The 27407-nt window shown below is 46.7% G+C and overlaps 3 protein-coding genes across 5 annotated transcripts in view; 1 reads left to right on the top strand and 2 right to left on the bottom strand.

The window, feature by feature from the left end:
* Fdh (alcohol dehydrogenase class-3 Fdh) overlaps nucleotides 1-3935 on the top strand; it is a 70473-nt gene extending 66538 nt beyond the window's left edge. For all 3 annotated transcript variants that reach the window (XM_075696029.1, XM_075696011.1, XM_075696020.1), the window contains exon 10: nucleotides 3596-3935. In XM_075696029.1, coding sequence (XP_075552144.1) covers nucleotides 3596-3620 — 25 coding nt within the window. In that variant the 3' untranslated portion in view covers nucleotides 3621-3935. The remainder of the gene's footprint in view (nucleotides 1-3595) is intronic.
* SP555 (SPRY domain-containing SOCS box protein SP555) lies at nucleotides 3907-14161 on the bottom strand. The gene is made up of 4 exons (XM_075696043.1): nucleotides 13819-14161; nucleotides 9863-10081; nucleotides 7235-7491; nucleotides 3907-5655 (listed from the first exon to the last, which is right to left on the bottom strand). The coding sequence occupies exons 1-4, from the start codon at nucleotides 13984-13986 to the stop codon at nucleotides 5550-5552; spliced, it is 750 nt and encodes a 249-aa protein (XP_075552158.1). The 5' UTR covers nucleotides 13987-14161; the 3' UTR covers nucleotides 3907-5549.
* Nucleotides 14162-21845: 7684 nt separating this feature from the next.
* LOC142585315 (alcohol dehydrogenase class-3-like) overlaps nucleotides 21846-27407 on the bottom strand; it is a 59814-nt gene continuing 54252 nt past the window's right edge. The window contains exons 8-10 of the mRNA XM_075695999.1: nucleotides 24046-24181; nucleotides 23157-23295; nucleotides 21846-21956 (exon numbers count right to left, since the gene is read on the bottom strand). Coding sequence (XP_075552114.1) covers nucleotides 21932-21956; nucleotides 23157-23295; nucleotides 24046-24181 — 300 coding nt within the window. The 3' untranslated portion in view covers nucleotides 21846-21931. The remainder of the gene's footprint in view (nucleotides 21957-23156; nucleotides 23296-24045; nucleotides 24182-27407) is intronic.

The raw sequence follows: 27407 nt of genomic DNA, 5'->3' as shown, positions 1-27407 counted from the left end.
AGGCTCAGTCATGATCGAAAGTGTGCCGTGTGACACCCGTATTGCTTTTGGTTCGCTGTAGCACAGAATAGTCCCGAATCTAATCTTCTTTTGCTTAAATATCTTTATTGCATGGAAGAGTATGCGTTTTCCCGAAGACATCGAGCAACTGAGGCTGCAGCATTTGGGCTTGTCACCCATGCTCTTGGGACAAAGGAACGACAACACAGTAGTGCAAACAGTCACAAGGGCATTTATTGCACCTTTCATAGACTCATGCCTGCTAGCCGAGTTGCTATCCACAAAACATGCCGATGGGCGCTTGACAAATCACGGAAGTCCGATTCGCCGCGACCGGATAACGAGTGAATATGTTCGCCCCATGCTGGACACGAACACCTGGTCGTTCATGCGTACGGCCACACGAACGGTGGTGCGTTCGAATGATCGTGTTCGTCCATTCCGAGGTAGGCCTTGCGAGACGGTCTCGCAGAAGTATAGATCGGCGCACGCGCAGAACGTCCGTGCCGCTTTCCTACCCCAAGCCAAAGAGGAAGAGCCTTCTCCCTTTGGCGCCAAAGTAACCCCGCCGTTAGGTGGCGTTAGTAGAGCAAAACTCGCGCCATCTCTCGTACTACCCTGCAAGCATACCGACCACCGCAGTAAAGCCACGCGGCGAAGCCGGGTTACAGGAGACAGGAGCTATCCGAGAAAACAACATATCAGGGGATGTGTGAGAGTCACGCATCCCCACACCTTGCACGTCGGCGCAGACACGCTGGCACAGGGCGAGCGCCTGCATCACATTGGAGTAGGTGGGCCCAGGGTTCAAGTTGTCCTTGCTGTTCCTTTCACTGCTGTCGTGAGGTCTTGGTTCTGAAGCGCTCCAGTGGTCGTGGCACTTTCGTCCACGACACAGACTTGTTCACAGTTGACCAGTCAACAGCTACTGAAAATGCTGACAACTCACTCCAAACTTCCTGGAAACCGATGACAGCCTCGTTGCACTCATTGGAATACTTCTCATAATCGTCGCAGGATGGAAGCAGTTCCAGATTGTTTCCATCTTAATGTCAGCACAGATACTGCGACGATGTCAAATTTCGTTTCTCTCCGCACTCTACTTCATAATTTCCAACTTCAAGGCGAACAGCAGATTCTGCCTCTTTGCAATAGCCATCATAAAAAAAACAAAAACCACAACACATTGGATAACCACAATGAAACAGTGGTGATGGCTGTGTGGGTGAGCGTCGCAGGGCAGGCCAGGATACTTTTTGTAGGGGGGTAACATATTTGTAACCATATCTTTTGCTATATATTCTCATTGTAACTTAAATCTTAGAAATTGTTTCATATAAGGGATAATTCGATGTAAACAGGTTTGATATAGTCGGGTTCGACTGTACATCCAAAATTGAAATTTACCTTAGAGTCCCTCTGAGTGGGTCCTGCTATTGATTTTTCACTCCTGTCTGTATTGTTCATTTCACCTGTTAATTTTATCCTTGCATTAGGCAGTAGTGATAGTGGCATCCTTTCACAAATGCTCTTCTCTCTGTGCAGCTTTTCATGCTTTTGGCCAGGACGAAAGTTGTTGAATTTTTGCTTCAGTGTTACATTTGATCATGCAAAGTTAACAATGCTGTGGCAATGATTCATGCTCGTATAGTGTGTGGGGGAACACACAATATCAGCAGTTCATAGCTAGTATTGCATTAGCAGTGTGTTCATTTGCACTGAACGGTACATCTTGTCACATTGCAGATTTTTTTTCACAGCGTGACACAGGACGAAGAAAAGAGGCACAGGACAGAGTGCTGCATAGCATCACTGACATTCTGTCCTGTGCCTCTTTTCTTTTAGAGCATCGCACGCATAATGGGAAGACGTGGGATCGTTCCCCACCTGCGGCAAGTTTTTTCAACCACTTTCATTGCCATTAATTTATCATTGCTTTAATTAAATTAATTAGAAGTAATTTCTACTATGTTCTTCTTGGTGTCATTGTTTGTTGGCTTCTCATATTTCCTTCTTCCTGTGTCACTCTGCTCAAAAAAATCTGCTGTGCAACTAGTGCAGTCCTTAATACTTTTGATGATGAACTTCTCATTGTGCTACAAGAGGGCCCCCTTAAAGTCAGTGCATTGACACAATATTCATCGCTTGGGTCTTTAAGAGGAAGCTTTAGCTGGGGCCCAACTCCGACGCAGCCTATTAAAATACATGTAAAATGCAAAAACGTTTTTCTGAGATAACCCATGGACTGATTTTAATGAAATTTGTTACATGTGAGAGAGAGAGTTAAATTCTAGTGACTGTTGGAAGCAGAATTTCAATTTAGAGCTTGAATTTTGTTTAAAAAATTTTCAAATATCCGACAGTTTGAAAAAAATAGAAGCACGAAGTTAACAAACTCGCAGCTCTGCATCAAGAACAGATATCGCTCTTCTGTAGACGGCATCCATTAGATCATTGAAAGCAGACAAATTCGTTATGCCATTTAAATCTTACGTGAATTGGTTACGTTGTTTACGACGGTTCTGCAAAAGATGTATTTCCATATGCTTAACTTTTTTTGATATTCATGTGTAACATATCAGTTTTGTCCACTTTAGATGTACTATTAGATGCAATTCACAGAATTGTTGTATCATTTTTCGTTGTTGAGTTACAGAATTGTCAACTTGATAGTTTCGTTTTCTAAAAATTTTCGATTTTTGCAAATTTTTTAATTAAAAAATTGACGACCTAACTCAAAAATTCGAAACCAACAGTCACTAGATTTTAAGAGTTTTTCTTTTAAATGCAACAAACCTCGTCAAGTTTGGTGCAGTGGTTGCCGAGAAAAACGAATTCTCCTTTTACATGTATTTATATAGGAACCCCCGAGCTAAAGCTTCCTCTTAAGAGCTTATAACACAGCAGGTCAAAAAGATGAGGTACCGCACGACGATTCTACAGAGTTGCTATCACTGAGTAACTTGCAGGTGCTTGAGAGTTAAAATGTTTTGAGACTTTATATATATAATATATATATATATATATATATATATATATATAATTAGTATTTTTTTCCAGTCTAGCATATCTGCAATAGTGAGTTCACCCACTGTGGATAATTCGTCTCCATCTTCCCGCAAGCCCTTTGTCTTGTTAGCATATCTGCCGTTTAAGATTATATTTTATATAGTCCTTAACTTCTACAAACTGTGATCACTGGACATTGCAGGTCTACACAAACCTACGTATGGAGCTACCTAAAATTGAGTTGTAGCATAACACTCGATACAGAGAACCTGATCGTCAATTTGCTTTTCAAAATCTGGTCCACATTTAATTATGGACACGTTGAGTCTGCATAAAAATTAGGTTGTCATTCCTGCTGCCTTAAAGCTCAAGAAAATGTTTTCTCCCCTATTGGAGTTTCACATGCCTATAGGCATTGCTTACGAAATGTGAAAAGATAGAAAATAAACTTTATTATAGCTTTATTTTACACACTTCCACCAGGCGCTGTGTAAAACGTGTGAACAGCGGCAGAGCAGCTACAGTGGCTGGTTTTATCCTTATGCTTAACATGTTGTCAACTGTTCTTTGCTCTCCTCTCTTTCAGAATCCGTTCTGTCATAAACTTCTGAGGCTGCAGCAAAAAAAGCTGCACATTCGTCAGCATCTTCCAGCGTTATACTGAATGCAGTAAATCCATGTATCGCTGTGGCACAGAGCATCAAACTACTTCATGTTGCAACTGAAAACAAAGGTGGAAGAAGCCACACCCTCAGTTGCGCTGCTTCTGTCCCTTGTTACTCTTATCATTGTGCTTCAATGGATTTTCAACCATCCAGTGCATGGGCCTTGCTTAACGGTGTCTAGTATGTGGGAATAAGGAGACCTCTTCAGTTGTCATGAGACTGACTCAACAAATAAATAAATAAACACTTTATTTTCTTTAATATGTTGTTGTGAAGAGATGGTGTCCATGATGATTTTGCTGCAAACCTAATTGGCTTTTGCAGAATAATTGTTAAGTACTTTGCCATAAATAGGTGAATAAATACTGTACACACAGCAATGTCATTGTGGGCGACCTGGAGAAAATGTAAACACATGCGTCATTATCAAAACTTCAGTTTACTCTTGATAGAATTAGTTACGTTTACCATTTCAGCTTCATGATGCTCATATGTATGCAGAGGTCATTTAGCAGTCTAAATCTGTTGCTATTTTGCAGTTGCACTGTATAATAGAGCTCTCAGACCATGGTGCACTTTGATAGCACTGCTAAGGTCTTTCACTGTCCTACAAAACTGCACTCGTACAAACACAGCATGCAAGCCTTCACAATGCCCTTTGCATATTTCATCTTAATATGAATGCGTTTTATTGCAGGTTAGTGAACACCATTGTACTCATCAGTGATCCTCGTGCAGGTCTGTAGATCAATGCAATTGCATAGTTACCCCACTAAAATGTTCTTGATAGACAACATTATTTCTGTGGTAAAACCATGTAAATAAATTGAGATGCAGCAGCGACAGTGTAGTTCAGGGATAACTACATGCTAGTATCCCTGTGACCACCCTTTAGGCAATCGAGCCCAAATACATCAAACAGGACCACAAAGTAGTTCGCTAATTCAATATATCACAATATGCCAATGTGTTGCCTAACAGCTGCACGTCTACAGTAATTTGCTGCGTGCATTACCAACAGCTTCTCTATTGTCACAAATAGGACCCAAAAACTGAAACTGCGCGCGCTGGCATTTGGAATGCAATCTGGGCTGGTGTGCAAAGTGGAACGGTACTGCATGATATTTCACTGTGGAATCACCGAGCACGTCAATGCTTCACCACAGGTGCAGTACATTTTCACTGGACATGTACACCACACTTATTGTACGTACTCATCAGTTGGACAGCATGCACAGCCGCAGTATGGCTGTCACTTATTAAAGATAAACAAAGATCACATCTAAAAGGAGATGTAGATGCACCACAGGTGTAAACACCTATTCTGTGCATAAATATGTCTTATCTAGTGATCGGGCATGCCACTGTTGAAAGTAATCGAATTGCTCATTGTGGTGCCAGGTTGACCAGCAGCCAGGATGCTTCTGAAGGAAGTCTCCTGCCTCGTCTTTGCTTGCGAAAGGCACTTGAGCAGTGCACAGTCGCTTAGCTGCTTATGGAAAGCATACCTCACAGGTGTAGGTCGCTGTGGTGAATTTCCACTGTTGGATATAGGCAAATAGAAATACCTGGCTCATCTATAAGATGAAATTGACATGCACAGTACAAGTTTAAATTAATATGATTGAACATGCATATAAAAACCAGACTATGCCCGTGTAAGGACGTGCCCACATCGTGTTCTTGTGCTCAATCATGGCGCAGCTCGGTGTCACAGTGGCTTCTGGAAGTTCTCTGGCATCAGGTTTGGTGTTGTGATGGGCCAGCTCGGCTTGATGTCATATTGACTAGTGGGGGCATTTGGCAGCAAACACGCTTTACGTCTAGGGAGGGCGTCATGACTAGAGTGTGATGTGATGGCAGGACAAGCTGTCCTCACATGTCCTCTTCATGCAGCAGGTAGCGTTGCAGTCGTGGTGGCAGCCTCAGCTCACGCACGGCGTCTGGACCCGCAGTTCGCCGCAGGATCACTGCGCGGCAACTGCATGGCGATGGCACAGATATGACATACCAGCACAAAATTTGCTGTTAAGCTCATCAAAATGCTAGTATATGGGGTGCTACAGCTAACTTGTGACAAGTGTTTAAGGAATTGGTTGTGTGCTACCGTCTACCAGAATCAATTTACTGATGGCTTTGCATCACCAAGATACAGTCTGCGGTAAAGGCCTTCAGCAGGGGGTACGCATGGGTTCAGTGTGCTCAGTTTAAACAAAACGGTACGCAGTACTTTTTTTTTGTCAGGATTACTGTTGCAACTAAAAAGCGTTAAAAAGAAAATTTACCCACAGCACGGGAATGGGCATTCGGTTGCGAGCCTAAATGCGCTCCGATCCAAGGAACCTGCGAAGGTCACCTGCCCCGCCCAAGCAATCTTTACTCTTTATGCGAGTGTTTTGTAACTGCAACGAAAATGAGAAGGGAGATGTTTGTACATAGAGGGGCCGGGTCCTTGCCATCTTCATATTAGGGCCACTGTGGTTGATAAACTGGGCAAACTCGCCAATGGGAATGCAGTGTGGTATCTATCTTGGAATATTTGTGTGAATTGTTGCAGCTTTGTGCCCACGGAATGTTACAAAGTTTCATTATATTTTACTTGGATATCAAATGCATTCTCTTAATTACAGCACAGTCTCATTGCCGCATGTTTTGCCCTTTCTGTGAACTGCTTACTTGTAGCGTTGTTATTCTGTGTATTGGATGAAACTACATTGTTGGAACAGCAGGATGTGTAATTGTAGGGAATGTTTTTGCGCCAACATGTTTAGTAAACCTGATAAAAAAAGGCTTGCGCAACAATTTTTCGACCAAAAACAATTGGGTGAAAGCTTATCTAGAAAAATTGTTTACATTTTTGGGGGGGTTGTAAATAAAATACCGAGAATGCTGAACATTAGGTATACTGAATAATGCCACCGAATATATGCAGAAGGACTGGTGTAGAGTGGCCATCCTAAATGGAACAAATGGCGGCCAGTAACCATAAGCTTGCAAACATTTTGTTGAATACCTAGTGCAGGCCAACCTGGCATAACTAAACATGTAAGCCAGCCTACAACATAACCTATGGAATATTGAATTTTTTCTGCGTTTGAATTAAAATGCGATACTAATTTTTGTGCTCCAATGCATCAGTAAATATTAACATTGTTCCATCTTGGACAAGTAAATGGCGAGATTTATCCTGCTGCGATTTATGCCGGTGAGCTTTTGTCCAGTTGAGTCCAAGAATGAACACATCTCATTCCAGTGACGATAGGATTAAAACTGCGAGGGCCTGTGGCCAGGCGGCGAAAGGACGCGCGCATTCGAATGGTCGCGCTGCTGAATGGCTGGCGCCAGATGTGGCCGTCACCACAACATACTACGGTGCCATATTGTGAAATACCTTTGCTTTCGCACACTATCATGCAGGGACAGAAATCGGTGCTTAAATAGGAATGTACAAATCTTTTTAACGAATTTAGCCTTGTGTCACGGTGAGGTACGTATGGGGGCACTTCTGCACCGGCAGTAAAGTAACGCGCCTGAATAAGCACAAAGCAAGAGAGACTCGCCGGTCCTGCAGGCCGGCGAAGTCCCTGCGTGCGTTGGCCAGACACATCTCGGTCTTGGCGGCGGTTGACGAGACGGCCGGGTAGAGGGGCTCGCGCACGCGGTGCAGGTCACGGAAGGCGACGCCCAGGCACACGCCGTCCTTGTAATAGGTGAGTGTGCCGCGCCGCCCGTCGAACAGCATGCCCAGCACGGTCGGCTCGTTCTCGCGGAACGGCCGCGTGAACGACCGCCATCGGCCGTCGTGCCACAGGAGGCCCTGCGACCGAAGACGCGTGTGACGTTCTTCAATCGCAAATAATTGCTATTGCATGAATAGATTAAGCATTGTGCAAACAGGAAGGGATCAGAGCGCGAAAATACAGACAGGAAACCACAGTGGCAAGCGCCCTTTTTGTGTATATGTGTTCTTCGAACCGAACAGCTGGTACACCGGACTAATTGCTCGAGTGCCTGCCCCGAAGAGTTCCCTGTTCGACTCTCGGGACCGCAGGCCTTGAGGAAGAGACCGATTCGCGTAGTAACAAATGAAGCATATCGTAGACTGTTTGGGCAGGCAAACCGAAGTGCCGAGCAGTTAAAAGCTGTGGCACGCAAACGGCAACTGTTCGGTTCCGCGTGCCACCACCAGTTGTGCCGTCGTAATTCGCGCCTGCCCTCCACACACCGTAGGTGCTGCTGAGAATTTCACTCGGCTAAACGCGAGTTCAAAGAGTGTATCACTCGATCATGAGAAATTTCCTTTCGTGCCGTTTTGCAGAGAAAACTTGTTCGCTTGATCTGCGCTATCGCTTTTCGCTTGTAGAGCACGGTATCTGACGACATATCGCTTAACGATCAGCAATTTCCATTGATACCTGTGCAAATGTAAACCGCACACAACTCGAATACCGGACACCACGTTCCTGTACTGGCTCTGGAAAAAGACAAAATGGGTCATCAAATAATATGAAACGGCGGTATATTCAAAATCAAATTATACTGATATATTCTCTACACTCTAAAAAAAGTTTACACCCTTTGAGGTGTATCTCTGCCACAACGATAATCGTCATCTGCCTTGCTTGCGTTTCCTTTCATGGAAACGCTGCGCTCGCTACTTTCCTGTCGAGAATGCTCTGTCATGCTGATAACGCGCGTGCCGTTCGTGACTTGGAAGTACCGGGCTCGCAGCGTTAAAGAAAGGAAATGCCGACAAGACCGGTGATGTTTGTTGTTGTGTGGCAAATATACACCCGAAAGAGTGCAATTGTTTTTAGAGTGTATATATACTCGCCGTTGGAGTATGTTCACTCTGCTTTTGAAGTCTACGTACACTCTAAGAACAGTTTACACCCTTCGGAGTGCCCCTTCTGCCACAAAACGATAATCGTCATCTGCCTTGATGCGTTTCCTTTCTTTAACGCTGCGAGCCCGGTACTTTCCAGTAACGAACGGCACGCGCGTTATCAGCGTGATAGCATTTGCGAAGCCTTGATAGTACACTGTAGCGTTGACAAATCAAGAAGAAATGAATCGGATACAGATTGATACAAATGTCGATGTTGACGTCTTGATGTGAAATGTGCCTAGATTTTGAACCCGGAAGCTCTGCTGATACTTTTGTGATGCAATAATGTAACAATTCTTTTCAGTGTTAAAGAAATGCGCCGGGTTTTTGATAGCTCTAAGTGCAAATAATCGTCTTTATTTTTTCAATTTTTCGTATATTTGTGGAAAAAATGAAAGAAACCAGTTTTTTTTCACGCCCCTCAAAATTTCATGAAATTTTACATCTCTATTCCACTGGAGAAAGTGTTAACGAATTCTTGTGAGATGTGAGTTAAGAAATTTCATAAACCAAAGGCTTCGTGCAGTGCGCAAGCTCTGCTGTATACGGCGTAGTTCTGCGTGTTCATGATTTTGTCTACGCAAGAAATATCCCATATAGATGCCCCGTTCATAGCAGAGCGGAGAAAGCCGTTTTAAAAAAAAAATTACGGGGTTTTAAGAGCCAAAACCACGATCTGATTATGAGGCACGCCGTAGTGGGAGACTTCGGAGACGTGGACCACCTGGGGTTCTTTGACGTACACTTAAATCTTAGTACACGAGTGATTTCGCATTGCCCCCCATCGAAATGCGGCCGCCGTGGCCGGGATTCGATCCCGCGACCTCGTGCTTAGCAGCGCAACACCATAGCCACTAAGCAACCACGGCGGGTGCAGACGGCTGTCGCCGTATCGTTCAGTGTTGATGCCGAGCTCACCTCCAGAGGGAAGTTAGGGCAGTCATATTTTGCGTCAATAATGTAACTTCACGTTATCCCCAACTTGATCTGTTCCGGCCGTCTTCGCCAATCATGTGACCTGATTTCTCTCTTTTTTTTTTTTTTTTTGCTGTTAGAGGATATGTAACATTTTGTCTTATTTCTTTCTTTCGTGAATAGCTGTCGGCCATCATTAATCACGGCACAAAATACCTATTACGTATCAATTAAAAAAAAGTGATACATGGTCTTTGCCCGTGTTTCTCTTTCGCCAGCCCTCTGACGCAAGTGCAAAGCGAGTGTTGTAATTCGGGGTAAGAACTTCCTTTGGAGCCCGACCTGTGCTACAGAATACCAGTTGCTGGCGGAGTAGCAGCCTCACCTTGTGCGAGAGCCCCCATCCGTGGTTGTCTTGTCCGAGCAGGTCGAGGAAGGCGTTGGCGTGCAGCCGTGCCTGCGCCGTGCACAGGCCCCACATCATGCTGGTGCCAAAGACGCGATGCGACACACGCACTTCCCAGTAGCTGCGCCGGTCCCTCGCCAGCGGACTCGCGCTCCGCACGCCCGCCGTGCCGCTGCTCCAACGAGGGTGGAACTGCGCCTGCGCACGTGGAACACAGGCTTCGCTGAAACGATTTATTAGGAGCATTTCATTGTGCAGAGATGTGGAAATCTTGGCCATGAGGCACGCTCTGCAACATGACTTCAGTCGCCAATGTTTTCTTTTACTGCGAGACTTTTTCGAAGAAGTCTGCGCCGAGCCATGGGCGCGCGTTTTGAGCAATCAAGCGTTGCTCCGTGTCTGGCACTTTTCTCGAGCCTGTCTCAGAGTGCCATTCGTTGTTTTTCTCTCTATCTCCGTCTTGCTATGCGGCATCTTCAAAACTCATGAACCGCGACTGTTCCAGGCGCTCGGTGTCCGATGGCATGCAAGATCAGCTCAGTATCTTGCTACCAATGTCAGAGCGCTTCCGCTGCAGGCGTCTCGACGGTGCTGTGACGTCACCGGCGCCATTCGATGATATTGCTACCGCCACCGGAAAGATCGCGGGCCCTTATTTGAAATGATGACGGTTAGTTATTGCAAGTTCGTCCACTCATGTGGCAAACAATTAGTATTCAGTGTGATAAACAGCTTTAACCTTTCTTTTGCTTTATGAGAAAAGAGCGGCCGATATGACGCCTATAAGTATGTGGGAATTACGGAATTTCGTATTTTCTCGCGCTTCTCCGCGTGCCCCGCAAGCGAGTACAACAGACGCCTTCCTCCCGTCTTCCCGTGTGGAGAGCCAGGCGGCTTCACCTCTGGCGACAGGACCATCATGCAAACCGGTCGCAAACGTAGACGACCACGTGGCTGCGGATAATAGCAATGTAGAACGTCCGAAAGCACCAGTCTGGAGGCTTTCTTACGAAGCCTATATCTCTGCTGTGAGCACTTGACTATACTTCCCTCAAGAGTGTACGACACTGCATACTTCACGCACTGCGCTCGTCCATTAGTGAAGCATAAATAGCGAAGCTTTAAAACTCCTTCAACGTCACCTGCGGTGCATTGTAGAAAGTCGAGCGATCAAAGTCATGCGTGCTCTTCTGCCTCTGGTCTTCCATAACATGGGCTTCTTGAAAAGAGTATTGCATACTCTAGTGAGAAGTCCAGTTATATACACCGGCTAAAACAGACATTGGTTACGAGTGCCTGCAGATAGCACTGTCGACTGTTAATCTGCGCGTTATCAACGCGGACCCATAAAACGCTGGCTTATACTATATGCCAGCTAATATGATCACTCACGGGTAAAATATAATCTTTTTTAGCGGTTTATTTTCCTTCGGAAATGAAGGATGTACAAATTCAGCATGGAATATTGCCGCAGTAAATTTTCCACAAAGATCACCGACGATTACGACACTCCCTAATGAGAAATTTGGGCGCAGCTGTATACTATACGTGTTTTCATTTCGCGATATATTGGTTGGCGCGGTCAATCGGTCTCGTGCGGCACGTTGCAAACGGAGCGAAGTGCGGTTCGACTGCATCGCTAATCGGGAGATCGCGACAGGAAGCGCGTGAGTGAAGCATGGGCTCGGTTCACAGCAGCCACCGCAGAGAACCTCCGCTCATGCAGCGCTTCGTTCAAATACAGAGGCGCGCTACTATATGGCGCCCTATCGCAGCCATCATCGCCGCAAAGCTCCTCGTGCGCGGCACTACGCTTTTCTTCTCGCGCTTTCATCATACCCTCCTCCTCCGCTTTCCTCATCGCTGTCGCCGCATCTTTTTCATCCCCCCACTGCGCTTAGCCAACCACGGTTACCAACCCCGGATACTACACAAGATGGTGTTCAGCATGCTTTGAGTGGTGGTTATTTGTATCGCTATGCTGCGCCATGTGTTGTGTATGGCGCTCCCCTTACCACCGTACGCGAAAGCCAACCGGTACTTCGAGCGCACTCCCTCAAGGACCAGTTCGGAACACCGTGCAGCGTCTGGCGCAGCGACTCTCAAACGACAGCGCCTGCGTCTTCGACCAGAGGCGCAGCGTCTCAAACGCTATATAGCTGTCACGAGGGAAAAATGCGTGAACGCTTCACCGTGCCACTGTACGGTACCGTAGCACCGTGTGGTTTTTACCGATGCGTTAGACTGCAGTGTCTTCAGGATCGGCACAGGAAAGCGGTTTGACAGTCATAACAAATCGCGGTTAGTTCCCAAAGAATGCTAAGCGCATTATGACGTGCATGGTAAAAACAGACATGTTGGTGATGGTTGCCGTCCGCGTGCTTTGTTTTAAGACAACACACAAAAAAAGCGGAGTTTTCAGGATGAGCTCGGGCAGTATAGTCTCGTACTTTTTGTATAAACAGTGATAAACCAATGGCCTTACAGAACGCTTCAACCGTACCGCTTCAACTAGTGGAGCCACCAGCACTCGGTAATCTAGACGTTGTGCTATATGGCTCCAGATCGATCAGTTATGACCACTTAGTGTTTCATGCACGCAAGACGCAGCACATGCCCGTTTTTGACATGCCGCCCACGTTGGAAGCGGCCACTATTTATGCACGACCGGCAATCGGACCTGTGATTTCGTGCTTGGCAGCAGAACGCCACGGCCACTGAGCCTCCGCGAGAGGTCTCCGTGGGTGGGCATTTGAGACCGTATGCTCTTCTTGACTTGTCTAAGAGGAAAGACCCGCCGTGGTTGCTCAGTGGCTATGGTGTTGGACTGCTGAGCACGAGGTCGCGGGATCGAATCCCGGCCACGGCGGCCGCATTTCGATGGGGGCGAAATGCGAAAACACCCGTGTACTTAGATTTATGTGCACGTTAAAGAACCCCAGGTGGTCGAAATTTCCGGAGCCCTCCACTACGGCGTGCCTCATAATCAGAAAGTGGTTTTGGCACGTAAAACCCCATAATTTCATTTCTAAGAGGAACTTATTTTACGTATACAGCGGATGCAGCTAGAATTGAAGCTATTCCCATGCATGTTGCCACAGACACCATAGAATAAGAAGCAGATTCACCGCCACGTGGACTTGATGCTGATGGTCGCGCGATTGTTTGTTTCCGAGTTTTGATCGACATCTGTCTTGACACGAAGTCGTAAAGTTCTAGTCATGCTGCCGAGACAAATTCACCTGAACACCTAACAAAAACACCCGCCGCGCAACAGTTTTCTGCTCGTTTTGGTCGCTAAAAGATTTGACGCCGAGTCACGGCCACGATAGGCAGGCTGTGTCGAGTTTACATTGGCATTTCGCTGCTGTCTGCGCGGTGTTAGAAGTCTGGCCAATCAGATAGCACTTTGATTAAGCTGTCTGAGCCACAACAGGCCTGTAGAAACAATTGTGGAGATCTTATATTCGACAAACGTCATAAAAACTGCTTATAATAATATATTGCTACAACTAAGTCTACTGGCGTCGAAAGGGAAGAGCCATCGTAGCGAAGACGACGAAGAGGACGATGTCGTTCAGCGCGCGAGCTGTCCACCATTTTGCTCGGTGTCCTTGCATCTCAGTGTAAATACATCATGTGAGTAGTCGCACGTTGTGCTTTACTTGCGTAACAATATTACTACTCACGCGCGGTTTCCGTTGTTGTTTGTGCCACGTCACTGTACATTGCAGCAGCCTCTAGCACCGCTATAAGCTCGACCGCAGCAACACCGAGCTACAAACCCTTCGTCCAACAATACTACATCATGTGTCCTGGAATCATTGAAACACGAATGCTCCACAAGCGGCAGTGGCCGGTTGTTGCTGCACACAACCATGCAGCGCCCGCCCGCCGCGCAATCGAATAAAAGCGTGGCTCTGCAAGTCGCTTACCTGTTGGGGTCCAAGCAGCACCACTTCAGGCGACTTGTGCGTCGTGCTCCAGGCCCAGCCGGGGTCCTCGACTCCCCAGTTCCACGGTTCGAGCCGGCCATCGATGTCACCTTGGCCGTCGGCGTCCTCCATGGCTCTGTGAACGGGGCGCTGTACTGGCTGGCGCATCGTCGTATAGCGGCGCTGCTCAGCGCGTTCCGTTAGGAACGAGCCCGCACGCCCCTCCTCGATATCGACCGTTGGCTCCCCATCTGCCGCTGGCCCGTGCTGGACCCCTCGACAGAGCGCCAGCTGTCTCTCGGCGGGGGAAAACGGGGGTCCCGCGCGTGCCGCGTGTTCACCCCCGGCCCCCTTTTTTATAACGGTGACCCCCCCCCCCCCCAACCATACTTCCGTCCCGCTGCCACGCGCAGTCGATCCCCAATCCTCCCTCCGCGTTTTTTTTTTTATTGCGCATTTTTATTTAAGCGGGTTGCTCGAGCAGCCAGTAGCTTGCGTAGACAGCGGTACGCGCGCTCATAGCGCACAACCCGAAGCTCGTGGTTAGTTTATCTGCCGTGGCTGTTTGCGCACGAATCTCTGCGACGTTTCTCGCGTGCGCGCTGCAGGGATCAGCTGATAACGAGAAGCCCCGTGGAACGGTGCGATCAAGCGCCCTCAGAACATTATGCGGGCGCAGGGCACATTATAAGAGACACTAGGTTCATATACTACGTCCGCGTCCGTGGCGACCGCGCGCAATCTGCCCGGACATTTGCCGGTCAATGGCTCGGTGTTGCCGAAATCAAAAGAGGTGAGAGAGCAAAGAAGTAGAATGTGTAAAAGAATAATAAAAATTCAGTTATCAAGTTTTACGTGCCAAAACCACGATCTGATTATGAGACACGCCGTAATGGGGGACTCCGGAAATTTGGACCAGCCGGGGTTCTTTAACGTGCTCCTTAACTTGCATTCGTTCCAAGGGCATGCCTGCTCGAATAAATTAGGAACAAGTTGTGCCCGATTTAGTTCCGTCCCGCCGCGGTGGTTTGGCCGCTACGGTGTTGGGCTGCTAAGCACGAGAAGTCGCGGGATCAAATTTCGGCGAGCTGTCTCGCCCTTGTCCCGCGTACTGGGGGCACCTTAAATATCCCCTCGCGGCCGAAATTAATCCGGAGTCCCCCACTACGGCTTGCCTCATAATCAAATCGTGGTTTGCGCACGTAAAAAACCATAATGCAGTTTAGTTCTGGAGCGGTATGTTCAGGAATAAGTGATATAACAAATAAGCAGCTTTATTTCTGGAATAGGTTCGTTGCGCGTTCATAACAAATTCATGAGAGCGACGGGCAAATGTCAGTCCGCGGAGTTCGAATGGATGCAGGCGTTGCTTGCGGTCAGCTGCAGTTAGATATGTACAGCTTCACCACACTCAGAACGTCGCACCGCGTGTTGCTATGACGTCATGACGTGACTGAAACGTCTTCTCATGGTCGTGTAATTCGTGGGAAGCGTTACAATATACGATCCGTACTCAAGAGCACCGGGCGTCTAGACGCCTTGTACTCAAGTTGCGACCCGGGAAGATCAAGGAAAGCGGTAAAGCGTGCAGTGCGAATGAGTCGAGACGTTTTCTTGACATGTAACGGTGTAGTTTACACGCGCAGATGTAATAGAATTACTGGTAAACGAAAAGTCGTTCTTGTTGCGGCTTGTTAAAGGGAGCACCCAATCTCAAAGAAACAAAATATTTTTTTTTCCCCCTGCGGTAGCGACTGTGCTCCCGCGAGTTCGTACCACGTTTCCTCGCTGCGTCGTTGTGAACGGGTCCTGACATGCAACAACGAAGGGGGGGGGGGGGGGTTACGTACACAATGCGGGCCATGCCACGCGCCTGGCGCGCAATAGGTAGCGCGGGTGGAGAGAAGCTCGCCTCTTTCCATCCGCGATGCGATCGTACCGCCTCACCGAAAAAACGTTCAGCGGTGCGAAACCTCGCCGCGGTTCACCTTCCGCTACTTCCCGCGCGTTCCCTCTTCTTCCTAGGGCGTAGCAAGGGTGTGCGTCTTTTCCTCCGCCACTACATTTCCTCCCACACACCATACTGCCAGATATTGCGGGCAGCTGACCACACGATCGTATGTATTAATGTTAATTGTATACAAACCTCGAACGAGGAGTAATTCTGATACGATTGCTGCTTTCTGGACATACATAAACGTTTGCCTTCGTAGTCCGTACCGTCGTGCTTGTTCACGGCGTTTTCCCTAGTAACACGTTACAAGTCGTTCTTATAATATATTGCGTTCTGGCTGTCTTGGTTTATATTTACCGCAGCTCATCTGTCCTTATTTATTTAAACGTTGTGTCCTTTGTGTTCAGCAACTCTGCTGCCAGTCTACTATCCAGTGCTGTTGTTCCCGGGGTTGAGGGGGCAGGAATGTTCGCTGGCATCTTAAGTTTGCGCCGCGAGGCCAGTCTCCTCAAGGTAGGCCAGTATGCGCGCGCGCTTATACCCACGTGCACACGGAGCAAGAAACATTTAGGAGTGGAAACTCCGCTGTTTGCGGCGACGAGAAAAGGTCGCAAGCCCGCGTAGCCGTTTATGGTCCCTCTATAATTAGAGCCGTTATCGTGCTGGCGGCGCCTGGCGGCCTGGAAAGAAATCACTTCCGTTGAGAGTGCGCCGGAGCCCCCTGCCCGGGCGCTGCATTTTTTTTTTTTTTTTCGCTGCGGCTTCTACGGCGCGCCGCATGGCGCCGCCACTGTATACGGCCCCGTCGGCGCATACAACAATTGTGGCCTTATCTGGTTGCCCGCGCTCGCTCGTGCTGACGGGAGTTTCACCTCCTAAATGTCTTACTCCGTGGCTATGTATTATTAACCCTTCGTGTATGTAGCAGCGACAAGCCAAGCTCGACATTCTAGTTCTGCCGAATTATGAGGACAACAAATCTAACTTGTCATTTTTTATTTGGTCAGAGCAATAATCACATTTAAGTTCACTCTTACGTCAAAAATGGACACGTACCAGAGAGTGACGTTAGATCAATATATTTATATTAGCCTTCGAATATTCGGATTATTCTTGTGCGTACTGTGGACGCTTTCGACCAAGCCCTTTTTCGAGGTCTTTTTCCCACAGCCCATAACATCATTTTCTTCCGACGTTGATGTTGAAAATTCAATTGAATCAATTGAATAGTCGGCGTGTTCACGCATGACCAAAGTCAAAACTAAAGTTCATATCCCCTTTGCATGGACTATTTTAGATGAGAGCTGGTGCTTTGGTTACCCGATAACCTATTTTTAGTACCATTTTGTCAAAGGAATCGATAGTTTGCAAATAAACCATGCTATTACTACTTGGAATAAAACAAGATCAACGCTTTGAATTGCAATAACACATTTTTGGTTTGTTCCCGACTCCATCATATCACACAGTTTCCGTAGGCAAACTAAGAAAGTTGGTATTTTTACATCTTTTCTTTTTCTTCATTATTTTTGCCCGATTCAGTAGGTAAAAGGTTAATCGGTCAGGATCACTATTTCCTCTTGGGCGCATCAATCAAAATATAGTATTTATGCGCGTACTTCTTTACCTGTACAGTGTCAATTAGTCCCCCGTACTTTATGCATTATTATTTGTGTCGGTCTGTTCATAGGCGCAGTTTACAACATTATGTGCCAGAGCATTGATCAGTATACTTCCATGTTCTGAAATGCCCGCTGACTCCGAACAAGCATTTAAGTATGAAAACCGAACGATTGCTTCTGTACAGGAACTTGAAAAAGTTTTCCTTTGTCATGTGAACAATTGAGTGTCGCTTTAGGGCTCACACTACGGAAAAATAAAAAGAAAACAAACAAAGCTACACGAGCCACATCGTAATGCATGGTCAATCCCCCACTGTGGGTATGCGCAACAACAACAACGTAATTGTGGTTGTCGGAGCAGAATGTTTCGTTCCTCTGGAAGTGCGCTCACTCGTCTTCGAACGTGCCCAGTTATACCTGCCCGGATCAGGTAGATTCATGCGACGCAGACGCTATGCTGCCGCTGACGTGTCATTATGATATGGGCCATGATTTCACTAGTACATGTCAGTTGCGCTCTCAATACAAATAAAATCGATTTAAGTTGTATCAAACTTATTAAATGCTGAGAATTGTCTCAGTATACTAAAAACGCATTTAAGAAAGCTTCCTGTGCGTTCGTAGCACGTTTTTTTTCGCATGCGCGTCACAAAAGAACGATCGAGGGCGCTCGCCCAAAAGCCCTGAAGTGGAATTTATTTAATACTAGCTGACGTAATCATCGTTAACGAGAGTCGTGTGAACTTTGCTACTTTTTCTGCCAAATCGACGCGCAACTGAAGTAGAGTGCAGTTCCCACTCCTTACCTGAAAGCACGGATGACAGTAATCGAAGTATATGCAAACGACAGGCTGTCTGCGTCGTCCTTCTCCACTTCTCACCACCCAGGTCTCGCGCACAGTGTTATTTATATGCTAGGTATTCTTTTGCTGAACGCATTGAAATGACATGAATACATTATTTTTAAGACAGGCGAACACATAAAACACTGACAAGTTTCACGTCGTTCTGTCCAGCCGCTATTGCCATAATGAGTACGAAAAAAAAAATCAACAAACGTACAAAGGCTTGGGCGTTTCTCCAATCCACAGTGCTAGAAAATAAACATTTTTGTAATTATTTTTCACAATTATACACACCCCTAGAGGCAAAACGGAGCTTTCGAGGGGGACACATCCAAGGTTCAATTCCAAGCTGGACCAGCAAGCACGCAGTATTCCCTCTCTTAGTGACTGCAACGTCGTACCATTCTTGGTGTACTGGAGAAGAACGAACAGTATGCCTGCTTCGAGAAAGACGACGACGACGAGTTTGGTCGAAGTCTTGTGCCCTTATCTATGTATTGCCTGAGCTGTGTGACCTCTCGCTGCATTGCTCTGCTGAGCATTGCAGAGAATTGCTGAGCGACATAGGCCGTGTCTTCCCCTCTGACGTTAATAGAAGCCCTACTCAAGGAATGCCACGTAATTCACCGTACCACCACTTCATACCACGCGCAACCTAATGGCATGACTGAGCGCTTTAACCGCACTCTTGGCGACGTGTTAGCCATGTATACGTCGCATCTGACCAGACCAATTGGGACCGCGTTCTACCCTTCGTGATGTATGCTTATAATACTGCCACACAGACCATGCGGGATTTCCGCCGCTTTATTCTTTATGGACGCGAGCCTTCCTGCACAATGGATACCACCATAGAGTTTCTCACTACATTACCTAGAGGGAAATCTGGCGCTGCTGCGCTGTGGTATGCATGGGAATGCCGGTATATTGTGGATTCGGATTGGCATCGTTCTCGTAGAGACCGGACACCATGAAGACGCGCTTGGCAAGTACCGTTCCGTCTGTCACAATGATTCATTTTCTACTAAAACAGCACGTGAAAAGCTGTTTTAGCTTTATTATTACGCGAAAACATGTTTTGTTTAACTATGAGAATTTGCTATTGTGTGTACGACTACATGTTACGTAAAAAGTATCAGCGGGCCGCTAAAGTTGGAGGACAGACGACAAGGTTCGCGCTCGCTTTGAAACAGTTGGTCGTCTGTTCTTGCTTTTCTTCGCTTGGTCATGCATAGTGGGTGAGTAAAAATGTAATATGCGTGAATGGAGACATTTTATGAAGATTTTACTTTGAGAACGCGTTATTTGCGTAGCCATATCCACGTTTTAGACGAAGCCTCTTACAACACCAGCCAACACGAGCCTCGCAGACACATATACCGTCATTCCCATGACGGCACGGTGCCCCCTTACGAAACCCCCATAGACGGTGGCGCCAGATTTCCCTCTAGGTGTTATAGTGAGAAACTCTATGGATACCACCCTTCCGTATCGCCATGACACAACGGAGGCTACTACCCTGTCTGAAGCTGCTGCACGCGCGGAAAAGTGCCGAAAGCTCGCCCGCTCATTCACGTCGGAAGTTCAGCAGCGACAGGATCACCGTCGGGATATTCCCGCCAGTCCCGCACCCTGTGTCTGGCTTTGGGTTCCCGCTACCTGCCCTTGACTTTCACCTAAACTCGTTTCCCAGTACCAGGGTCCCTGCCATGTGGTCACTCAAACATCTCCTGTAAACAATTTGGTAGAACCCCTTGAGTCACCTTTGGATAAGCGCCGCCAAGGGCGCGGAATCGTGCACGATCAGCGGCTGAATTCCTTACTTCGATACACCTGTGCTATCCTGCCCGTACACATATAGGTCGGCGGGACGGCTCCTCTTCTCCATGGAGATATAATTGTACTGGAGAAGAACTAGCAGTATGCACTGCTTCGAGAGAAAGACGACGACGAGTTTGGTCGAAGCCTGTATTGCCTGAGCTGTGTGACCTCTCGCTGCGGTGCTCTACTCTCTCAGAGCTTCGTTAAAGAAACCAGAACACCTCTCGACATTGGCAACATCGGCGAACCTGTTAGATATCGGGGGCACTCAGCGAGAGTTTGACTATAAGCCTGGTCGACGTCGACTGTAACACCGGCCATTCATGCCTAAATTTGCGGTGTCTTGACACGGAGCGTCGCTCGCAAAACTCTCTTCTCGCATTTGGTGGACATTGGTTCCGTGATGTCTCGGTGTGGTGCCATATGCTATAGATGAGGAAATGAATTAAAAAGGAATCCCTGGCGAATCTAATCGCTTACTCTAATTCAGCCTATTAGAAGCTCATGTGCCCATGCAGTAAGATGTTTTTTTTAAAATATATATGCAGGGTGTTTCAGAGAACACGTTCAAAATTTAAAAAAAAAATGCTTGCGGTAGATAGGACAATTCTAGGCCATGAGCTTGTCTACTTCAAGAGGCGGACATTCTTTGCACAAGAAATTGAAATGAATAATCGACTAATTATCAAAAATTAACGATAACTTTTTAACTAATTGCCTTATAGCACGTATTGCAATTTGAACATTCAAGCGGGTGAGACTGCAAGGCATATCCACTTGAAAATAATTGTGTGAATGACAGCATTTACGAGGTATATGCGCCGTCAAACTTTCAGAAAATATGCACTGTCGTTCCACCTACTTTGTTAACAAAACGTCGTTTTGTGCATTGAAGCACAAAAGTAACTCGAACGCCAATGCATTTCTCTGCAAAGTTCTGGAATTAACATCTCGAAACTGGTGTCATCCTAAGAATTCGTTCCAAATGGATCCGCCTTCCGAACTTCCCAGCTAGAATTTGCAAATTGCAATATATGCCATAAAGTAACTAGTTTAAAACTTAATTGGTGAATTTTTGTTCATTAGTCGATTATGCATGTCAATTTTTTGTGCATGTCCGCCTATTCGAGTAGACCAGCTCATGGACTGAAATTGTGCTGTCTGCCATGGGCAATAAAAAAAAATTGAAAGTATTCGCTGAAACACCCGGTATATAGGGTGTCCCACGTAACTTGCGCCAGACATTTAAAATATGCATACGCCACATAGCTGAACAGAACCAAGGTAATGCTGTTTGCCGTCGCTTGGAGATGCTCAGATTATGTTTTGCATTCCGCCTAATTACATAATTAGTCTGAATTAATTAACCAACATCTCAAATATTCTAATTAGATGAAATGTGTCGATGAGAAAATTGTAGAACAACATGAAGAACTCCCGACACAGCTTTCTGTTGCTCAATACGTGTTGAATAAAAGTTTTTCCAAGCATGCAAGAAGCCCGCGAATACACGAAATATTGGCGCGCGACTGGCCGCTCGAGGCAGTTTGCTACGATTGGGGTGGACGTCTCATTTTCCCTTAATTCTCTCGACGTTGCGGGTTTCCGCATAACTGCTACGTCGTAATCAAGTGATTTGAGGTATACGATGACATGAATGCAAGGTCAGTAATCGCTTCGACATTTGTGCAAGTTCGAAGAAAATTTGTGGGCACAGTCTCTTTATTAGCGACAGCCAAAATTGTCCAAGAAAACGTTCTTAACTTGGCCTGGTAGAACTCTTGAGACAAGAGTGTTTGCTCTTGAATGTGACGACCATGGCGTGGAACAGCGGTCGTCGCGACTGATGGGCCTCACTTCCTGCTGGGGACTTAAAAACTGATGACGGTGCGTATGCTGGAAGAGAATTTGAAACAGATCATTCATAATCTATGTACAATTCTGGAAAATTCGTTCTTGGCGTGCATGTAGCAGCAATTTCATTGGCCACTGTGAATCAACTTGTATACGGAATAACCTTTACGTACAGCAACACCTAAGCTATATATATAAGTATATATATATATATAAGCTCCTTGTGCTCAGCTGCAGAATGCCACGAGGCTAATTTATTCCGATAACGGCATTATCATGGGATCTTTGTTTCGGACTGAATCTTAGCGCTACTTCTTTATGATACAAAAGCATGATCGTTAAGACACAAGAGAGGGAGAGAGAGATGTGGGGGGGGGGGGTTATAGAGACGAAATAATTATGCTGGTATATCGCTTCACGGTTATCCTTCCCGCTGCTTATAAGGCGGTGGATCTGTCACTCGTGCCAGCACTGTTCGTGCTGACCGACTCACAAGCAGCACGGTGAGCGATCGATGTATCCATAGTTTTTGATTTGCGTTCACGCTGAAACTTGGTCGTGATTAAGGGCGCTCGGAGCTGGTGCGTCAGTGGAATTAGGCATACATTCGTGAGTCTGTGCGCCCTAACACCACCATCGAGACTGCAGGACTTGGATTGATAGACTTCTGTTTCAGAGCTTACTGTGGCACGGAGCGGAAACCACAGCTGACGTTAACCAATCAGCAGCGTAATCATGCCAACGTAGGTACGTGTCTTTACGTGATGCATGCCGCCTTTCTGCATAAGAATATCGTTTGCTCTGTCTCTAGCGCTAGAGCGCAGCTCGTGATTTCCACTCGAGTACCACCTATACGTTAGTTTGAAGCCTACACACCATCTCGCAAGTCGTTTGCAGCACTGTCGAAGGTACGAGGCGTACGCAGGTAATATCCTTGCGCAGCATAATATAGTTCCGGTCGTAACTGTCTCATTATTGGCGGGATCAGAGTTTCGTTTTCGCTTGGTGCATGATATAAACGTTACAGTGATGCGTGGCATGTTAGGACCTTTGCGTATTTACGTCGCGTATATACCGCCAATCGCTGTGGCGGCGAGCAGACGACGCGGGCGGGTGAACCACCGGGATGAACGCATTGGCTTTTGGCCGTCGCATCGGAGTCCTGCAGCTTCCACAGTGCTGCAAAAGATTTGTGAGAAGGGCGTATAAGTACAGGTGGCACGGTGCTCTCTACACACTCACGAAAGACCGCCTTGCATGAGCGTGAAGGCATCGTTGATTCTCTCCAGGTGCAGCCTGTGCGATATGAGCTCGTCCAACTTCAACTTCTTGTCCAGGTAGAGGTCCACGAGTTGGGGCACCTGGTCAACAGTCTTCCAGCCTGCGCGATGGTGCACGCACACGCGCGGGGCCCCGCGAACGCAGAACAGGAACATTTGCAGCCGTGTGAGTCGACGAGCGATATTGCACACATCTCGTGGGAGAAGCCAGCATGCAACAATATATGTAATACTTTGCTAACGGAGGATAAATCTTTAAAGTCAGCGACAATGCAGATTTTTCGAAAAGACGCGTCTCGTTAACGAATGAAGAGCGCGCTTGATATGTAGTGCTTGATAGTAAATAGTGCGGTTCTACCATCTGGCACTCCAGCCACCTTTAGATTTGGGTGCACGTTAAAGAACCCCAGGTGGTCGAAATTTCCGGAGTCTTCCACTACAGTGTGCCTCATAATCAGAAAGTGGTGTTTGCACGTAAAACCCCGTAATTTCTTTTTTTCAGTCACCTTACTCAATTCAGGTCATTATCATATATCCTGCTTATTTATTGCACAGGCTCTGTATGTATACAGCTACCGCAATCCACCTCTGACGGAGGCAGCGTAGCCGCGGTATGGGCACAGCACTTCGCTAGACATGGCCTGATTCCGTTAGCAAAGACGATCGGGAGCGGTCGCATTGTGCGGGCGACCGCTTCAAGATGACACATCTCGTTTTGCGCCATGTATCTCGCGCTTCGCTAAACGCTCTTGATGTGCAACGACTGCGTGCACTGAAATGACACGCAGTTCGATGCAGTTGAGGACGCAAGTAGACATGGGCTTGTGATATTATACGCGCGAGTGGCCCACCTCCGAAGACGCATCCTCGCCAAGTCCTGCCGGCGGTGAGCTGTGAAGGCAGCGTGGCGATCAACTTGTCTGTAGGCGCCGCGCCAAGGATGATGGACTCTCCCCAGCCCGCGTGGGTCGACTCCAGAGCCTCCCTCTGCAGCGCGCAGTACGCACGGGTTAAAAAAAAAATAATGCACTATGGCGCATTGTTGATGTTACTACATACGGTTACTTCTAAGCATGTCGTTTTGCCAGCAGTGACGCCAACTCAAGGCTAGAAAAGAAGATCGTCGTTTCCGAACTAATGCAGAATCTCGGACGCGGCGGCCGCATTTGGATGGGTGCGAAATGCAAAACAAAAAAGAAAAAAAAAACGCCCATGTACCGCACATTGGGTTGCACCTTAAGGAACCCCAGGTGGTCGAAATTAATCCGGAGTCCCTCACTACGCCGTGCCTCGTAATCATATCTTGTTTGTTTTTTTTCACGTAAAACCGAACAATATGAAAAAAAAAACTAATGCAGAACTGCACACTGCATGATCAAATGACTCTGAGGTTCGTATATAAATACATCGAGTCGTTTCTTTTCAGAAAAAGACAAATTTCAATCCGAAGGAGGTATAGTTTGCGGACGCCCTGAAACGCTTCTCCCGTGTGCCGGTGAAGTTGCCCCATGGAGTCACACTGAAGTTTGCAATCTCGCTTTTTGTAAGCGATATCTGCACCCACAAAGTACGAAACACAGGATACGTGAACGAAAACGTACTACTCGCTTTGTTGTACCGTAGACTATATATACCCAAAGTTGCAAAAATACGAATGTAACAATGCCGCATTTACGTCATGTTCTGGCATTTACGCCAGAGCATGACGCATACGCAGCGAGCGTTAGTAGACGTGCGAGGTGGTATCAAAAAGTTTCGAGACTGGCTCTGTTTTGAAGAATATAATTTCTTAAACGTGCATTCAAACAATGTCACCTTCTAATTAGTCCCCTTGCACAACAACACAGCGCTCCCAGCGTTCCTGCCGCTTTGCGAGTATATGTCCTTGTAGTCTTCTTTCTGAGACGCGTCGAGCGCCCGTCTGCGATTCGAGCTTGATTCAAGCATTCCTGTCACAATGGCGACCTTTGAGATCGTTTTTCTTTTTTTTTTTTGGAAGAGAGCGAAATAAACGGGAGGAAAGTCTGACGAGTAGTATGGAAGAGAAAATGCGCTATTTCCGGCAAGAAACACGCGTGTACGGACTGCTCTGTGGCAGGGTGCACTGTCGCCGTGCAGCATCCAGCTCCACGTAGATCGAGCCGTTCTCGCCCAGCATCCTTCCCTCAGGTGCCCTAGACAGTAAAACTCGCTGTTGACAGTCTGACCATTTCAGACGAATTTCCGATGAGAAATACTGTGACTGTTGAAAAAGACGACAGGCGTGCATTTTTTTCCAGCTTCGGACGTGCCTATAGTATTTCCTAAGTTCCATTGTAGTGATGATCTTCGACGTGAAAAACGGGTCATTCGTTCGATTTCGCTCCTGCTTATTCTGCTTCGTTCACAAAATAATAAAACCCAGCTGAAAGGTCACCATTTCGCCAAGGTTGCTTAAATAAAGCTCGAATCACAGAAATCATCTCAACCCGTCCCGTAAAGAAGACTTCTAGGACATATTCGAAAGGTGTCAGGAACGCTGAGAGGACTGTACTGCTGCGCAAGGGGACTATTCCGAAGGTGACAGTGTTTGAATGCACATAAATAATTTACTTTCCTAAATACAGAGCCAGATTCGAAACCTTTTAATACCTCGTATAAGTGAAAACGCGAGATTACACTATGGCCCAAACCGCTGACCAAGAAATGTGAGCGCGATTAACTTCTGCATGCTGAACCATTCCTACAATCGACACTGTATACCTGGACTCAAGAAAGGGGGTGGCAGCGTTGACTGAACTGGTCGCTACGCGTCAGTGACATGATGATTTATTGGCATCCCCTTTGAAACTGGACGGTAAGAAATAGTCACCTAGCCTGCTTGAGTTAATCACGTATGCTATACATATGTTTTTCATTGTAGTATTTTTGTTTACATCTCCTTAATCTTTTTTTTCTGTTCCTTAAATTTTTTTTTAAGTTATGGGGTTTTACGTGTCAAAACCACTTTCTGATTATGAGGCACGCCGTAGTGGAGCACTCCGGAAATTTCGACCTCCTGGGGTTCTTTAACGTGCACCTAAATCTAAGTACACGGGTGTTTTCGCATTTCGCCCCCATCGAAACGCGGCCGCCGTTGCCGGGATTCGATCCCACGACCTCGTGCTCAGCAGCCCAACACCATAGCCACTGAGCAACCACGGCGGGTGTTCCTTAAAAATTCTACAGGGTATCCCAGCTATCGTGCACCAAGATTTAAATATATGCAAATGCCAGGTAGCTCAACAAAACCAATAATAATAATAATATTTGGGGTTTTACGTGCCAAAACCACTTTCTGATTATGAGGCACGCCGTAGTGGAGGACTCCGGAAATTTTGACCACCTGGGGTTCTTTAACGTGCACCTAAATCTAAGCACACGGGTGTTTTCGCATTTCGCCCCCATCGAAATGCGGCCGCCGTGGCCGGGCTTCGATCCCGCGACCTCGTGCTCAGCAGCCCAACACCATAGCCACTGAGCAACCACGGCGGGTTAACAAAACCAAGGTAATGTTGTTTGACGTAGCTTGGATATACTCAGATTAATTTTTTTTGCATACCGCCTGATTACAGAATTAGTCATAGTTAATTAATCATCTTCTCAAATATTAAAATTAGATGAAAAGCATCAGTGCGAAAATTGTAGGGCAACGTGAAAAACATTTGATACAGCTTTCTGTTGCTCAATATACGTGCTACATAAAAGTGTTTTTCCAAGCATGAAAGAAGCCCGCGAATGCACGAAATACTGGCGCGCCACTCGAGGCAGTTTGCATGTATTCGCGGGCTTCTTTCATTTTTGCGAAAAAAAAAATTGTGTTGCGCGTATTGAGCAACAGAAAGCAGTGTAGGGAGTTTTTCATGCTGCTCTACAATTTTCTCATTGACACGTTTCACCTAATTATAACATTTGAGAAGTTGATCAATTCATCATCATCATCAGCCTGGTTACGCCCACTGCAGGGCAAAGTCCTCTCCCATACTTCTCCAACAACCCCGGTCATGTACTAATTTGTGGTCATATCGTCCGTGCAAACTTCGTAATCTCATCCGCCCACCTAACTTTCTGCCGCCCCCTGCTACGCTTCCCTTCCCTTGGAATCCAGTCCGTAACCCTTAATGACCATCGGTTATCTTCCCTCCTCATTACATGTCATGCCCATGCCCATGCCCATTTCTTTTTCTTGATTTCA

Source organism: Dermacentor variabilis, chromosome 1 (genome assembly GCF_050947875.1).
Source record: "Dermacentor variabilis isolate Ectoservices chromosome 1, ASM5094787v1, whole genome shotgun sequence".
NCBI classification, from domain to species: Eukaryota; Metazoa; Arthropoda; class Arachnida; order Ixodida; family Ixodidae; genus Dermacentor; species Dermacentor variabilis.
This window is presented reverse-complemented; position numbering and strand designations above follow the sequence as displayed.

Excerpts from the sequence above, each read along its gene's own strand:
- SP555 (XM_075696043.1), bottom strand. The coding sequence starts at position 13,986 with ATGCGCCAGCCAGTACAGCGCCCCGTTCACAGAGCCATGGAGGACGCC. Across the intron at positions 10,082-13,818 it reads TGCTGCTTGGACCCCAACAG|GCGCAGTTCCACCCTCGTTG; the intron begins GTAAGCGACTTG and ends CCACGTGCGCAG. Across the intron at positions 7,492-9,862 it reads GATGGGGGCTCTCGCACAAG|GGCCTCCTGTGGCACGACGG; the intron begins GTGAGGCTGCTA and ends CTTCGGTCGCAG.